At 37.4% G+C, this 15,684-nt stretch overlaps 1 protein-coding gene across 2 annotated transcripts in view; it reads right to left on the reverse strand.

Moving 5' to 3' along the window:
* Nucleotides 1–15,684, reverse strand: part of RDX (radixin) — a 100,059-nt gene that overhangs the window by 59,463 nt on the left and 24,912 nt on the right. For both annotated transcript variants that reach the window (XM_019653649.1, XM_019653650.1), the window contains exons 3-5: nucleotides 6,905–6,988; nucleotides 2,280–2,375; nucleotides 1,471–1,745 (exon numbers count right to left, since the gene is read on the reverse strand). In XM_019653649.1, coding sequence (XP_019509194.1) covers nucleotides 1,471–1,745; nucleotides 2,280–2,375; nucleotides 6,905–6,988 — 455 coding nt within the window. The remainder of the gene's footprint in view (nucleotides 1–1,470; nucleotides 1,746–2,279; nucleotides 2,376–6,904; nucleotides 6,989–15,684) is intronic.

Here is a 15,684-nt window from a genome sequence, read left to right on the forward strand (position 1 = left end):
AGCCCAAGCTGAGCAGCCGCTGAGCTGCCAACAGCCCCCCCAATTTCCCAATAAAAAAAAAAAAAAAAAAAAAAAGAAATTACATCTAAGAGCTTAAATACTACGAGGAAGTGGTACAGAACCGAAATTCTAGGTTAAAAACATATAGTTCTGCATTTAAATAGAATTTTTAAAATTTGAGAATTTGGACTAAAGACAGTAACAACTTCTCTCCGAGTTCTAAAAAAAAGATCTCCATGTACATTCTAATATCAAGGACATATGTGCTACAATTAAGAACTGAGGTATTTAAAAGTAATATTTGATGCTGTACTTTTTAAATTTTGTAAGAAATACTACCAATTCACACTTACATCACGCTTTACAGTTAAAACTGTAAACCATGCCGTCCATCAATAGTAATCATAAACTGTAAGGTAGGCAGAGCAGAATTATTATCCCCATTTTGCAAAATCAGATACCAAGGCTCAGAGATCTTAGTTTATGCACCCAAGGTCACATAACTAGCAAAAGGTAGAATCGGTACTCAAAGTCTTTAAGTCTTGTAATGATTTTTTCTTATGCCATACTACTTTAAAATAACTTACAGAGGCAGTAGACTGCAGATAAGAACAGAGCACTAGACTAGTAGTCTGAAACTGAGTTTAAAATGTCTTTAAAAAGTTAGAAGCTTAATTTTAATTCTATGGAGAAAACAGGTTGGTACTATTATTCTCAAAAGTATTTATCAAGTACCTATCTGCCTGTGTGAGAATTTTTACCAAGCAGCAACAGTCACATTCTCCCCCAAGCCCAAATCTCCATTTATTATTTATCTTGTGGAAATGAGGAGAGAAGAGGCAGAAGTTTTAGATAATTAGACTATACAAATCTTTGTAGCTACTGAGTCATGATTTTTTTTTAAAGATTTTTTTTTAATTGGGGAGTTGGGGGGATGGGAACAGTGCTGGGGAATTGGGGGAAGGGGAACAGACAAGTTGCTGACGTTTTGTTCTTCAGTCTAGTTGTGGAGGACGTTGCTTCACTGGCCCAAGTTGGCACCATCATTGCGCTCTTCCTGAGCGAGGCAGATCAGTCGCCGGCTCTGGACGGCCGCTCACTGCGGCTGCTGGCCGCTCACGCTGGCTGTTGGCTACACATGGTAGCCCATGGAAACCCAGTGCCACAGGGGCTGCAGCCTACGCCGTCGCCGGCGACTCACGGCAGTCCAGCTCCAGGTTGAGCTGTTGTTCAGCATCTTAGCTGTAGAGGGCAGTGTCACTGGCCCTCATATGTGGGATCCGAACCGGGGCCCTCTGGCATCCCAAGCCAGTTCTTAACCATCGCGCCACTCGCCGGCCCGAGTCATGATTTTTAAAACACTACTCTCTGATTCAGCTGGCAACTTAAAATCTTAAACAAAAAATCTATTTACAAACTTCTGAAATATAATTTTTCAGAGAATATAACATAAAAGCATGTTTCACTTACCGCTGGGGTAGGAGTCTATCATTAGCCAGGTAGCCTTGTTTGTGAATCTCTTTGTTATAATCTCCATACTTGGCTTGGACAGCATAGGAAGCCAAAAGGACTGCAGTTTCTGGTGGGCAATATATCTCATCATTTAAGATAGCTTCTTTAACTTGCAAGAAGAAAAGTCTTTGAGTTATTTCTTGAATTAATTCCTCAGAAACATCTTCAGGAAAGAATTTAGCTCTAAATTTGAACTGTAAAGGATTCTCTTTTTTAACATCTTGCTGTGTCACCTGAAACAGTAATTCCAAGTATAGTAAAAAAGAAGTCTTTTAAGTTCACAATAACTGAACCTAGTCACATCAAACTACTTTTGGAAGAAAGTAGGGTGTGAAACATCAGTAAGATTCAAGATGTATAAATAAGATTCGAGGTGTGTAAAAAGCATATGTGAGAAAAAAGATTCTATGCTCACGAATGTGACCTATAACTCAAAGATCCTATCTAGTGACCACACTGAAACTTCTCTTGAGAAGCTTATCCTGCAGATGTTTAAATCAATGTCAAAGTCAAAGTACTAAGTTACAGCTAGCAATATTTCTTATGTGTTCAGTTTTCAAATAGGAAAAGTGAACATTTCTTTTTCTAAGATGATTAAGTTGATGGTGCCTTACTGAATTAAAAGACATGACACCTTTAACGATTCACAGAGGTAACTGCAAAAGGAGGCCTGAAATCAGTCAGACCCTGAGCCTTTCTGGCATAAATTCATCATCATAACATCGAAATAACTTAAAGTTAGCTGAATGTAATTATGCATACTTTACCTTTTTATTTAGTTTGAGCCATGTAGAATAACCTTTGCTGTCCACATACTGCAGCCCAAAAAACCAGACCTCACGCAAACCAACTGTTTTTACCACCTTAAAAAAAAAAAAAGCCAATTTCAGTTCATATTCACATTATAACTAGATGGCACTATACTTCAAAACAAAACAAATAGGTATTATAGGTATAGTCCTTTGCTATAGAGAAACTCCTAAATTTAACATATTAGTTAAAGGAACATTTCTGAAAACTTAAATTCAGGTTTTGTACATTAAATTTTATGGTGTCATTTCAATCCTATTTGATGAACTTTTTTTATACCTCCTTTTCCTTCTCATATCCCATCATGACCCCAAAAGATAAAATGAAGAGTCTGGGAAACAGATACTGTGCTGTCATAATTCCACTTTCCTGTTTCAATTTACCCCCACAACTACACTATTGGTTAGTCAAGGCAAATAGTGTCATTTTGATGATAAGAGTCTCGGAGGACACTTAAATGACATGCCCCAGGTTATCCAGCTGGTGACTTCACCCCCACTCCTTCTTCACTTCACTCACCATCATATATTCTATGTTCTTCCCTCAATGAGCAAGAAACCATTCTTGGAACATGACATAAATTTTACCCTTCCACAGCTTTGCTCATGATTTTTCCTCTGCCTAGAATGTTTCTTCTATACTTCACCACCTGTTGAGGAATAATTTATTCCTCAAGGCCCAGCTCAACTAACATGCATTTTGTGAATGAAGCTGTCCTATCATCTAGATAAAATTAATCACTTGTTCCTTGATGTCCCCATAGTACTTTGTCTATATTGCTATTAGAACATTTACTCTATCATATCATAATTAACAGTATTAATAGTGAGTCTATTTACTCTCCTTGAGTATTTAAAACTAAGGAGATTATCTGCCTTATTCATTTTAATATCCATGCCATCTCAAAGAATGATTAGCCTGTGGTAGGTGCTCAAAAGTGTTAAACTAAGTGGTGAGCTAGGACACACACACACTCAGGATTGTACCAACATTTTAAATTGTATTTTAAAAACCCTATATTTAAAATAAAATGAAGGAATTGAGCCAGAGGAAGTGTAAGTTTATTGACATTTTATAAAAAAGATTTTAACATTTTACAGAAAGATCCAGCATCAGTTCGTAAGTGATAAATATTTTTGGCTTATTTTTTTAATCTCAAAACATGCCAGGCTTTTTGTTTCAAGATAGCAAACTGAACCGTTCAGTTTACTTTCCCTTTCTTGAAAAATTTCACTGAAAATCATTTCTCAAAAAACTTAAAAACATTTAGCTGTACTAGGGAAGGTTACCATCAAAAAACCCAAAATTGAGAAATTTCTGGATGATATAGGACATAAAAACTCATACCAATGCAAAAACTGATCAAAGCCAAACAACTAAAACATTAATGTGGACAAAGACCATCCCAGGTAATTTAACTTTGGCAAAAGACAGGTTGTCCCAATAGCAATAGAAAACATTCCAGCTCAGAGTGGCAGGGATAGGAAATTTACATAGGTCAAGGGCAACAGACAGAAGAAATGTAACTGGTCAGCTTTTGCCTCCAGGCTTTGTGTGATTCACAATGCTGGCCAAGGAAAAGGGGGATTTGCCACTGTGGGCACAGCGGGCAGCGCCTGAACTAACTTCAGGCTATCACAACAAATACTGGAAGAGCAAGAGAGCTCAGCTATGAAATTCCTTAAGGGGCCCTATCTACTCAGCAGCCCTCTATTTACTTTTAGAAGTGTTCTTGAAACTTTCAAACACATACTTCTGTAAGTTAAAGAAAAATGTCTGTGCACATAACTACACTATATTTATTTATAAATTATGCATATGCTATCACATTAATACATATTTTAAAAATAATCTGAAAGAAGAAAAGATAAAAATGTAAACAAACATTTTAACATTTTTTTCTTGTATCCTAACAGATCCTATTAAGCACTCTCCTTGGAGACATGAATATTGTCTTCTTTAATCCCACAGGTAGAAGCTAGAAGATGAGGCTAGTGAAGGAAGAGTCAGCAGAGAGCAAAGGACCTCAAGCACTTCATTAAGTAGAGCCCCCCTACACACAGCAGCTGGCCTCAATCTAGCATCATAATCAGAAGTGAGGCTTTGCTACAAGTGGACTCGTGTAGCTATGTACCCTCATTTGAGAGGACCCCTATATCTAGGTCTGCTCCTGGCATGACCCTGAACCTACCTACCTGCCGGCTCACCCCATATACTTACTACACCCAAGGTACAGCCTGCTTTTCGATCCTTGCATTCAGGCTCAAGAGAATTTGTGGAGAAACAGAACTGTGATTATTAGAAATAATTGCTGAGAGCCCATAAACGAAAACAATACTCCTTAATCTAGACCCTCACTTACAATATGAAATATATATATACGTGTGTGTGTGGATGGAAAAGGGGCCACAGGTTAAACCTGACAAGCTTAGGAGACTAAAACTAAGATGGCACGAACACATGCACAAAAAATTTTTAACTAAGTGCGCCATGGTGGGAAGTAATATCTTCAGCTTCCTCATTAAATTAATCTGTGCCATCTGAGTGGGCCTTGGTTGTCTTTCAGTACCTAAGATAACATCTTTAATCCTTTTTCCGGACCAGAGCTGAAAACTGCAAAATTTGTCCTTATTATTCTTGTCTCCTGATTACCATCTCTATGTGCTGTAAAAAGCTAACTGTTAGCTATCCTGCACCCACCTATGGAAAAGAAGTACCTGTCTCTCCAATTTACTTTTATCCAATCCTAGAGATTTCCCCCACTTTGCTTTCTCTTACCTACCCGTTTAATCTATCACCAATGGATTTCATGTAACTTCCTCCTTTGATTTTATGTATAAAATAAACTGCAAACCACCATTTTGCAGAGCATTTCCTCAATCCATTGAGATTTTGCTTCCCAGCAATTGTCGACAGTTTGACTCAAATAAACTCTTATAAGTTTTCTCTTAGGCTGGATGTTTTTCGTCAACAGTGTGTTTGTATGTTTCAAATACGGTTCTATGTACTTTATATGGATTCTCAGTTAATTCTCACAACCTTCTAAGGGTATATAATGTTATCATCCTAATTATACAAATGAGAAAAATGAGGCAGAGAGGGTAATTTGTCCAAAGTCAAACAATTATAGCTGAAACTCTACTGTAGGCAGGTGTGGCTCTACACATTACTGCACTATAATAAATATGGTTCCATTTTCCCTGGTACCCAAACTAAAGCAATCCTACCTCATAAAAGACAAATATTTTCTTTCTCAGTATCCAATACCAAAAAGGGCCACTTGCTAATTAGTTTTTGACTACCACGAATATTTCACTCACTATAAATAACATTTCAACTTGCTATGAAGTACAATAAATACTTATACACATTATTTTATTCAAATAAGATAGGCTATATATTTACAATCAGGATGCCTAGAAGAATCAATAGGAGTGATATTAGTTCACAAGGTAAAATATCTGTAATGGGTGGTGCATGTAGCTGCTTATAATTTTGTTTTAAAAATCTGCTCACTCATACAAAAAAGCCATTTTTGTCTTCCAAAAAGACCTATCAGGGCTTTCAAGATAATTAATTACCTAATCAGGGAATTAAGTATATCACTTTGTCAAGAAAAGAAATGACTTTCCAGGAATTTTTAAACTTTATTTCATTACAGGTTGGATCAGTATGTAATAGAAGGACACCTAATAAAACCAAGGTATCTGATAGGTTATTTAGTGCTGTAACGCCAGAAAGGCTCTCCCCTTGTTTTCTAAGGTCAAGTTAGCCTGACCACAGACAACGCGCTACTGCTCATTTGTAAAAGTTTATGTACAAGTTATCCTCCTCTAAGTCCCATGCCATGCAAGATACATCACATTCCTCCTCTTTGCAATCATCAATTCACCTTCTTAATCACTTGACCTCTGGGCACCAATCCCTTTATCCTCTTTTCCTCATTAAAACTTGATTACTTACAACATTAAACTCTTCAGAATGACCTGAGGAGCTTAAATAAAAATACTAATGGTTTAGAGTAGACCCCAGACAATTAAATCAAAATTTCTGGATGTGGTTTCCAAGCACTGCCTTTTTTTTTTTTTTTTTAAGTGCTACAGGTGGCTCAAGTGTGTACTCAAGTGAGAAAAAAAGACACGATCAGTAATCAAAGTTCCTTAACATGACACCCATGCTCCAACCCCAGCCTAACATATTATGAGACTATGACACCAAACTGCTGTTACCTACTCATAGCCTAGAATTTAGAATTCCCTATGCCTTGCTCCTGCTGTCACCTCTGTCTAGGATTTCCACCCATTCCACTACGCAGAATATCTGAATTCCTTTTAACAGTCATTATAATGATATACACAGCAAATATTAAATAATACCTGCTGGCAGTATTTTTAAAAAATCCCTCAAATGTAGGAATGAGAAAGAATAAGAATATTGCTACAGTTGTTCAAGATATCTGTGAATATTTTCAATACTACAATGCTGCATAATCGGTCAAGGTATACAAAAACCCAGAAAGAAGCTGCAATAGCATCCACGCTGTGGTGTCAGAAGTTGCACACTTCATGTGGTTAAATGATACCTGGTCAAAAAGTTGTTTGCCAGTTGTATTCGGCTGGATGGCAAATTCCAGCTCAGCATCCATTGTGGTTACTCTTACATTGATCTGCAATAAAAACAAGAGAGATAATTAATAGGAAAGAGAATACACATATTAAGTATTAGGCATGAGAAAATACTTTTATCTGATTTCTAAAATTAAGTGATACAATATGCAGGCAGTAAAGAGCAACTCCATAATTGTGCCTAATAGTTTCTTTATAAGATAGTGATAAGGTTTGATTTTAATCACAGGAAATCTTTAAACTATTTTAAAAACAAAGACCTTATGAAGTCCTCTTTTAAAAACATTGGATATTTCACATATATTAGGCAGTAGTAGGCTATGAGCTTTCCATATTTTCATTTATCCCCTGCAACAATATTAGGAGATATGTTCCTTTCTATAAAAATGGAACGAGTTTTCATTATTTGCCCAATGATACATCAATATCAAATGCAGAGCAAGTATTTAAATTGAGGTATAACTCGGAATTCTTTGAATGTCATTCATTATCCCATATTTCTTTCAACACAAAATCAGATAGTTGTATTCATACTACAAATGTATTCACTTTATAAAAAGCATTCATCTATTGCCCTTGGTTAGATTCTATTTTAAATTCTGGGTTTTTTGTATAAATACCTTTCTAGTTGGATATCTCACCAAAAACTTAATTAACATGCCTTAACCAAAATTTTAACTTCAGAGTGGCATCTTTACCTAGTACTCACCACGATGTGGTGTAAATCTTTTTAACTGTAACTCAACTATTAGAACTCTAACTCAGACTTATTTCTCCTTACATGTTTCATTCATTTTAAGTACAACCTCTGCACAAGTAGGTCTTATACCTTCTCTAATCAAATAAATCTTATAAATTATTCCTTCTTTAAAATACTATTAGGAACTGATACACATAAAACAATATGTGCAACATATGTAAACAATGAAGTATAATAAAATAAAACCTATTGTGATATAAGAAATACATGTTTGGCCTTCATCCTGGTTTCTGACAGAGCCCTAAAACGCTTGGAATTTCCTAATGAAAGATAAGAGAGGAGCATCTTTTGTTATTCATAATAAGCCCCTTTCTTCCATGCCAGAGTTTATGGTCATGAGTGACTCTAGGTGGACCCCTAGATGGCTTCAGGATGAGGGCTGGTAGCCAGAGAAACCAACCATGTGATTAGAGAAATCAACCAAGTGACTAGAGCCACCCACCCCAATCTTCAGAGACAAGAGAGGCTGGGAATTGAGTTCATTATCAATGCCCAATGAATGAATTAGTCATGCCCACATAATGGAACTTTCATAAAAACCTTAAAGGAAGGAGTTTCAGGGAGCTTCTGAGTTGGTGAATGCATCCACTTGCAAAGAGGATGGTGCACCCAAATTCTGTAAGGATAGAAGCTCCAGTGCTCAGGACCCTTCTGGACTTTACCTGTGTACCTCCTTCCTCTTCATGTGTATCCTTTATATCAACCAGCAGTAGTACCGTATTTGCCAGCGTATACGACGACTGGGCGTATAAGACGACCCCCTAACATTTCCACTCAAAATACAGTTTGTTATATACTCGCCGTATAAGACTACCCCCTCTTCCGCACACCTTCCACACACCAAATAAAAGGTAAAACAATATCAGATTTGATTGGCCCACTGAAGTGCAAACAAGCGTATTGTATTTCGTGTCACCACATAACCGTTTTGGCGATGTTGAGCCACCATGTCTGCTACATGTTTTTCGAGTTCTGGCCAGTGTGGGGTGCCTCTTCTTAATGCACACTTACCCCTTGGCATACTCTTTAATGCTTTCTCATTTGATTTCCAGTCCCGAACCATCTTTTCTGTTACTCCATATTGTCTTGCAGCAGCACAATTATTATTTTCCTTAGCAAAGTTTATAACTTTCAGTTTAAAATTTGCATCATACTTCTTTCTTTTGGCTGGTGCCATGATAGGGATGATAGGGGTTTGACTGGTCGACATTTTCTATGCTGTACTGTACAATGGTGCAGTATTGTGGTTGGCTGTTGGCTGTATACAAAGCCTGATTTGATTGGTCCCTGCTCCCTGTTTGCCCGCCCTGTCACTATAGCAGTCTGGTCCACCCTTGCATCAGCATCTCCCTGGGACCTCACTAGTGAGCAAGTGCGAGCTCTTCAACATTCTAACAGGCACCATGATAGCGCAAAATCGCGAATCTTCAATGCATAGGTAAGTCAAGTATTTCCCTGAACTCTGTGAGCTGTTATAAAAAATTATAGAAACTGAGGGGGGACCATGGGAACCCTCAATCTGTTGCCAAGTTAGACTGAAGTATGGGTAACCTTGGGACCCACTACTTGTGATTGGTGCCTAAAGGGAGGGGGCAGTCTTGTGGGACTGAGACATTAACCAATGGGGTTTGTGCTAAACTCCAGGTAGTTGTCAGAATGAATTAAACTGCAGGACACACAATTGGTATCCACACAGAATTGGAGAATTGATTGGTGTTAAAAACCCACACATTTGGTGTCAGAAATTTTGTGAGTAAAGAAAAAGTTTCCATTTATCCACAAATCTACAATCCAACTTAACTAGAAATGACAAATAATCTTGCATATACTAGTTTATTTCTTCTTTGTAAATTTCTGTCCCCAATCTCCCACAGGTAAACACTAACCTTAATTTTGTGTTTGTCATTCCCTTGTTTTTTAAAAAAATAGTGCTATCACAAATGTAGGTACCTATATGTAAAACATTTAGTTTTTCTTGATTTTTAACTATATTAAAATTGTACAGTACTTACTAATAAAGTCTTCTCGATGTGGGCAATGGTTACAAGAGTATATTTTACGAAAATTCATCAACTATATACTTACAATATATTTGATACATTTAAACAAAAATACTACACTGTAGTTTGCTTTTTCATAATTATATTTCTAAGATTCACTGATATTTTTGTTGAGTAGTTACAATTCATTCATTTTTACTGCTATGTAATATCTACATCAGACAATTTATTTACACATTTCCTGTCAATGAACATTAAATTGTTTCCAATTTTTGGCTATTAAGAACAATACTGTATGAACATGCTTACATATAGGTGTATGTGTGTCTGAGTTTCTCTGGAAGTATATATACTCAGAAGAATTCCTGGGTGATAAAGTATGCATACCTTCAACTTTACCACGTAATGCTAAATTGTCTTCCAACACAACAGTATCAACTTAAACTTTCATCAGTAGTGCATCAGAATTCCTGCTAATCTATATTTTTACCAACAGTGGGTATTATCAGATTTGTTAATGTCTGACAATCTAGTAGACGTAAAATACCTCAATGTGGTCTTAGCAGGCAAATCCCTGATTCCTAATGAGGCTGAAAACATTTTCCTATGTGTGGTATGAAGAATTCTAAGATGGTCCCCATGATCTCCATTCCCTGGTGTTTACGGTGTTTTGTTGCATATAATGCGCACTTTTTTGCCCAACTTTGTGAGGGAAAAATAAGGATGTGCATTATACATGGGTAGTACTAATTCCGTATCTATAGAAATATTTTCAATTCTTTTATTCATGCTTATGAGTTAAAAATGTAACTCTAGAAATCAACAATGGTGTCTGTATGCAAAATAATAGCCTGGAATACGATAATCGGTTTTGTTGAATTTAACAACGAACTTGCAACAACCAAGAGTTGTTGGGACTTCTATGATGCATAGATCATTAATTTGTTACAGGTACATAAAATTTCTTGTTCCTTGTATCTGTTTTTGTGTTTTGTAATTATTTGTCACATAAAATTTCTTGTACCATAATATATTAAAAAATAAATGATGGGCCGGCCCAGTGGCTCAGTTGGTTAAGAGTTTGCTCAAGAGTGCAAGCTCTGAGCAACAGGGTCTCCGGTTTGATTCCCACATGGGCCAGTGAGCTGCCAATGAGCTGCCAACAGGTGACAGGATGGCTCAGCTGGTGAGAACACATGCTCCTAACAAGGTTGCCTGTTCCAGATGGTGGGCTACGCCTGCCCACAACTAAAGACTGAACTCAGCACCTTGAGCTGAGCTGCCATCTGGGTGGCTCAGAGGATAGAATGTGTGCTCTTAACAAGGCTGCTGGTTCGACTCCCGCATGGGATGGTGGCTACATTCACCTGCAACTAATTGAACACAGCACCTTGAGCTGAGTGGCACGACTGGACTTGAAGCTGAGCTTGCTGCGCCCTCCACAACTAAGACTGAAGGACAAGTGGGTTGTTCCCCTTCCCTAATTCCGCAACACTGTTCCCCTCCCCCCAATTCCCCAATAAAATCTTTAAAAATACAAATAAATAAATGCTAAATTTCCTTTATAATACAAAAAACAAGTACCTAAATGTAAAATAAAAATCTGAATTAAAAAATAAAAACAAACGATTTTTTCCCCCTGAAAGTTTGGGCCAAAAACGTGGATGGTGCATTATACACAGGAGCGCATTACACACAGAAAAATACGGCATGTTATATTACATGACAAAAGGGATTTTGCAGATATACTTAAGGATACTAATCAGTTTGTCTTTTTGTTGTTGTTGTTTTAAAATTTTTTATTGAGGAATTGGGGAAGGGAACACTGTTTTTCCAGGACCCATTAGCTCCAAGTCAAGTTGTTGTCCTTCAATCTTAGCTGTGGAGGGCGCAAGCTCAACTCTAAGTCCAGTCACTGTTTCAATCTAGTGTGTGTGTGGGAGGAGGGGGCGTGTGGGCGTAGTCCACCATCCCGAGCGGGAGTTGAACCGGCAATCTTGTTGCACACTGAGCCATCTGTCTGCAGCTCGGGGCTGCTCAGCTCAAGGTGCCATGTTCAGTCTTAGTTGCAGGGAAGGGGTCGCCACCATCCCATAAAGGTGTCGAACCAGCAGCCTTGGTGCTAAGCGTGCTCTCACCAGCTCACAGGCCCATGTGGGAATCGAACCAGCGACCCTCTTGCTCAGAGCTCATGCTCTTAACCAACTGAGCCACTTGGCCGGACCCTCAGTTAGTCTTAAAATAAGAAGATTATGTGGGTGGGCCTAAGCTAATCACACAAATTCTTTAAAAGCAAAGCCTTTTCTCTGAGTGGTTGCAGAAGTAGTCAAAGATTCAAATTGTGGTGAGGAATTTGACACAAAAGAAGGTTCTCCAATGCTGAACTGGAGAGGCCATGGGCAAGGACCTGACACCAACTTCTAGGACAGTTTCTCAACCTGTGGGTCGCAACCCCTTTGGGGATCAAACGACCCTTTCACAGGAGTCGCCTAAGACCATCAGAAAACAAAAAGATACTTACATTACGATTCATAACAGTAGCAAAATTATAGTTATAGAGTAGCAACGAAAATAATTTTATGCTTGGGGGTCACCACAACATGAGGAACCGTATTAAGGGGTTGCAGCATTAGGAAGGTTGAGAACCACTGTTCTAGGAGCTAATAGTGACCCCTAGCCAACAGCTAGAAAATGGGAACTTCATCCTCCAGTAAGAAAGGATGGATCATTTTGCAAGGAAATCAATTGTACCAATGAAAGGAAGAGAACCCCAAGCTACAGATGACGATGCAGCTGAGCTAAACCTTGATTTCAGGCCAGTGAGACCTCGAGCAGAGAACCCAGTCACATCATCCCATATTTCTAACCTATAATATTGTGGGATAATGGATGTTGTTTTAAGCTACTAAATTTGCAGTAATTTGTTATAAAGCAACACAGAATGCAATGTTTACTGTCTACTTAGTCTCATCTTTGAAATGTCTGTTATGTCTTTTATTTTTCTAATTGGATTATTTGCTTTTTTCTTACTCCTATGAATCAGATCTTTACATATCCTATATATTAATAATTTGTCAGTTATTTGTGTTATGAAAAAAAATCATTTCCCAGTTTGTAGTTTGTCATTCTATTTTGTGAAGTGCCCTTCTTTATGGTAAACACATCCTTAATTTTAATATTGAATTTATCAATGTTTACATACAGGTATCCTTTTTTGTGTCATATTTAAGAAATCTTTCCCTACTCTGGAGTTATGAAGATACTCTTATATTTCCTACTAAAGCTTTTTTTTCCTCTATAAATTGTCTTCAATGATTTTTGCTTATGATTTGAGGTAGCTGTCCAATTTCATTTTTTAATACCCATAAGAATAAAAATATGGGGATTTAAAATATTCAAACAATATATACTGATTAGTTAATTCACTCCCCAAAGACTACTCTGTCAAAAATCAAATGTCTATGAGTCTGATTCTGTGCTAATTCTGCTGCATTGGTCAATTTAATTATTCTGCCAATACCATATTCTTCTTCTTTTTTTTTTTTTTAGATTTTATTGGGGAAGGGGAACAGTGCTGGGGAGTTGGGGAAGGGGAACAGCCAAGTTGTTGTCCTTCAGTCTTAGTTGTGGAGGGCGCAGCTAGCTCAGCTCCAAGTCCAGTTGCCATCTGGCTGCCCATTGGAAGCTCAGGGCAGCTCAGCTCAAGGTGCTGTGTTCAGTCTTAGTTGCGGGGGGCGTAGCCCCACCATCCCATGCGGGAGTGAACCGGCAACCTTGTTGTTAGGAATACGTGCTCTTACCAGCTGGGCCATCCCGCCACCTGTTGGCAGCTCAGCTCAGGCACAGCTCAGTGGCCCATGTAGGAATCAAACCGTCGACCCTGTTGCTCAGAGCTTACACTCTTAACCAACTGAACCACTCGGACGGCCCCATATTCTCTTAATTACTATATCTTTAAATAAGTCTTGATACCTAATAGAGCAAGTCTCCCCTTATTGTCTTCAGAACTGTTTTGGCTTTGGTTGGCTCTTTATTCTTGCTCTTGGCTTCATATAAAATTGTAAATTTTTCATTATGAATCATATCCCATTATGATTAAAACTGAAACACTAAATTTATTAATACAATAAATTCTCTTTGGGTGAAAAATGCCATTTTTTCAATATTGACTCTGTCTATCCATGATTATGGTTCTCTCTGCACATTAATTTAGGTTTTGAATATCTTTCAAACTATTTATAATTTTCTCCATAAAACTCATATTAATCATTTGTTAGATATCTTTCCCCTAGGTCATTATGGTTTTGTAGCTGTTAAAAATACAAGCCCCCAATCCCTTGACATCCTAAAAACATTGGAAACTGAAATTTTTTAGCTAATTTCTAGCAACAATTTGACACCAAGTAATGTGAGACTAACTTGTGAATTAATTCACCCCACTTCAAATGAATATTCACACACAGATCTACAGAACTATTAATGGTTTATGAGGTAATGCAACAGACCTTGACAGAAGTTTCATGATATAATGACATGTGCATATAATATATGGTCTAGTCATTCACCTTTCTAAAATCAAAAAAATCCCAAATACTGAAACTAATGTACCTTAAAGGGTTTCAAATACAGGATTGTGAATCTGATGAAATATCTTTCCAAATTTTTTTCTGGTTTTGCTTCTGTAGAAGTGCAACTGATATTTTTTAAATTATTTTTTATTGTGAAATACACATTTTTTAGAGTTAGTTTCAGCTGTACAACACAGTGCAATAGCCATATTCTTTACCCCTCGAGGTGACAACCTCCCTCCCACAATCGCAAATGATTTTTATATCAATCCTTTTATCAGACCCTTGCCAATTGTTATAATGGTCCTATAAATCTTTGTGTTTATATAAGCCAGGGGCCGGTAAATTTTTTCTGTAAAGGGCCAAATAGTAAATATTTTAGGCTTAGCAGACCATACAGTCTGCTGCATCTACTCAACTATGCTACTACATCAACAAAGCAATTATAGATAATAGAGTATACTATGTTCCAATAAAACTTTAAACAAAATTTGAATTTCCTACAATTTTCATTTCAATGTGAAATAATATTCTTTTGATTTTTTTTCAACCATTGAAAACGTAGAACCATTCTTAGTCTTAGTTTTATAGGCTGCTGTACAAAAAAACAGGTGGTGGGCTGGATTTGCCCTATGGACCATAATTTGCCAACCCCTAATATAATGATATAAACAAAGAGTTTTAACATCTTCAAATAGTGTTTCTTCCTTTCTAGTCCTTGAGCTTTGATCTCTTTTTCTACACAGTTTTCTGTTCAGTGTTGAATAGCAGCAATGATAGTGTGTACCTTTTGTCTTGTTCCTGATTTTAAAAGAAATGCTTCCACTGTTAACACATTAAGAACAGCTTTTGCTGTAGCTTTTCTTCTATACCTAGCTTAAGAGGTGTTGGTTTTTGTTTTTTAAATCATGAACACTTGTGCAATTTAAGCAACTGCTCCCTCTAAATTATATGATTTTTCTCCTTTAAAGTAACCACGTTGTGTCAGAGATTGCTTGTTGTTTGATCACCAAAATCTAATAAAATTATAGTTGGGCATATGACTACTGAGCTACAGAACATTTCTCAATGTCTCTTGCAATTAGGTACGGTTCTCACCCACAGAACGTGCGCGGAAAGGACATACACTACTTCTGGCCTAGGCATAAAACAGTGAACATGCTTCCTTATGCTTTTTCCTCCCTTCCTGCTAGCTGGAATTCAGACAGCAGTAACTCACCTTTCATCTATAAGACAATAGTAACGCCCTAGGCCAGAAGTTCTCAAACTTCTTGATCTCAGGATCCCTTTACACCAGTGGGTCTCAACCTTCCTAATGCCGCAACCCCTTAATACAGTTCCTCATGTTGTGATGACCCCCAACCATAAAATTATTTTCGTTGCTACTCTATAACTGTAATTTTGCTACT

Source organism: Hipposideros armiger, unplaced genomic scaffold, assembly GCF_001890085.2.
Source record: "Hipposideros armiger isolate ML-2016 unplaced genomic scaffold, ASM189008v1 scaffold_204, whole genome shotgun sequence".
Classification (NCBI taxonomy): Eukaryota; Metazoa; Chordata; class Mammalia; order Chiroptera; family Hipposideridae; genus Hipposideros; species Hipposideros armiger.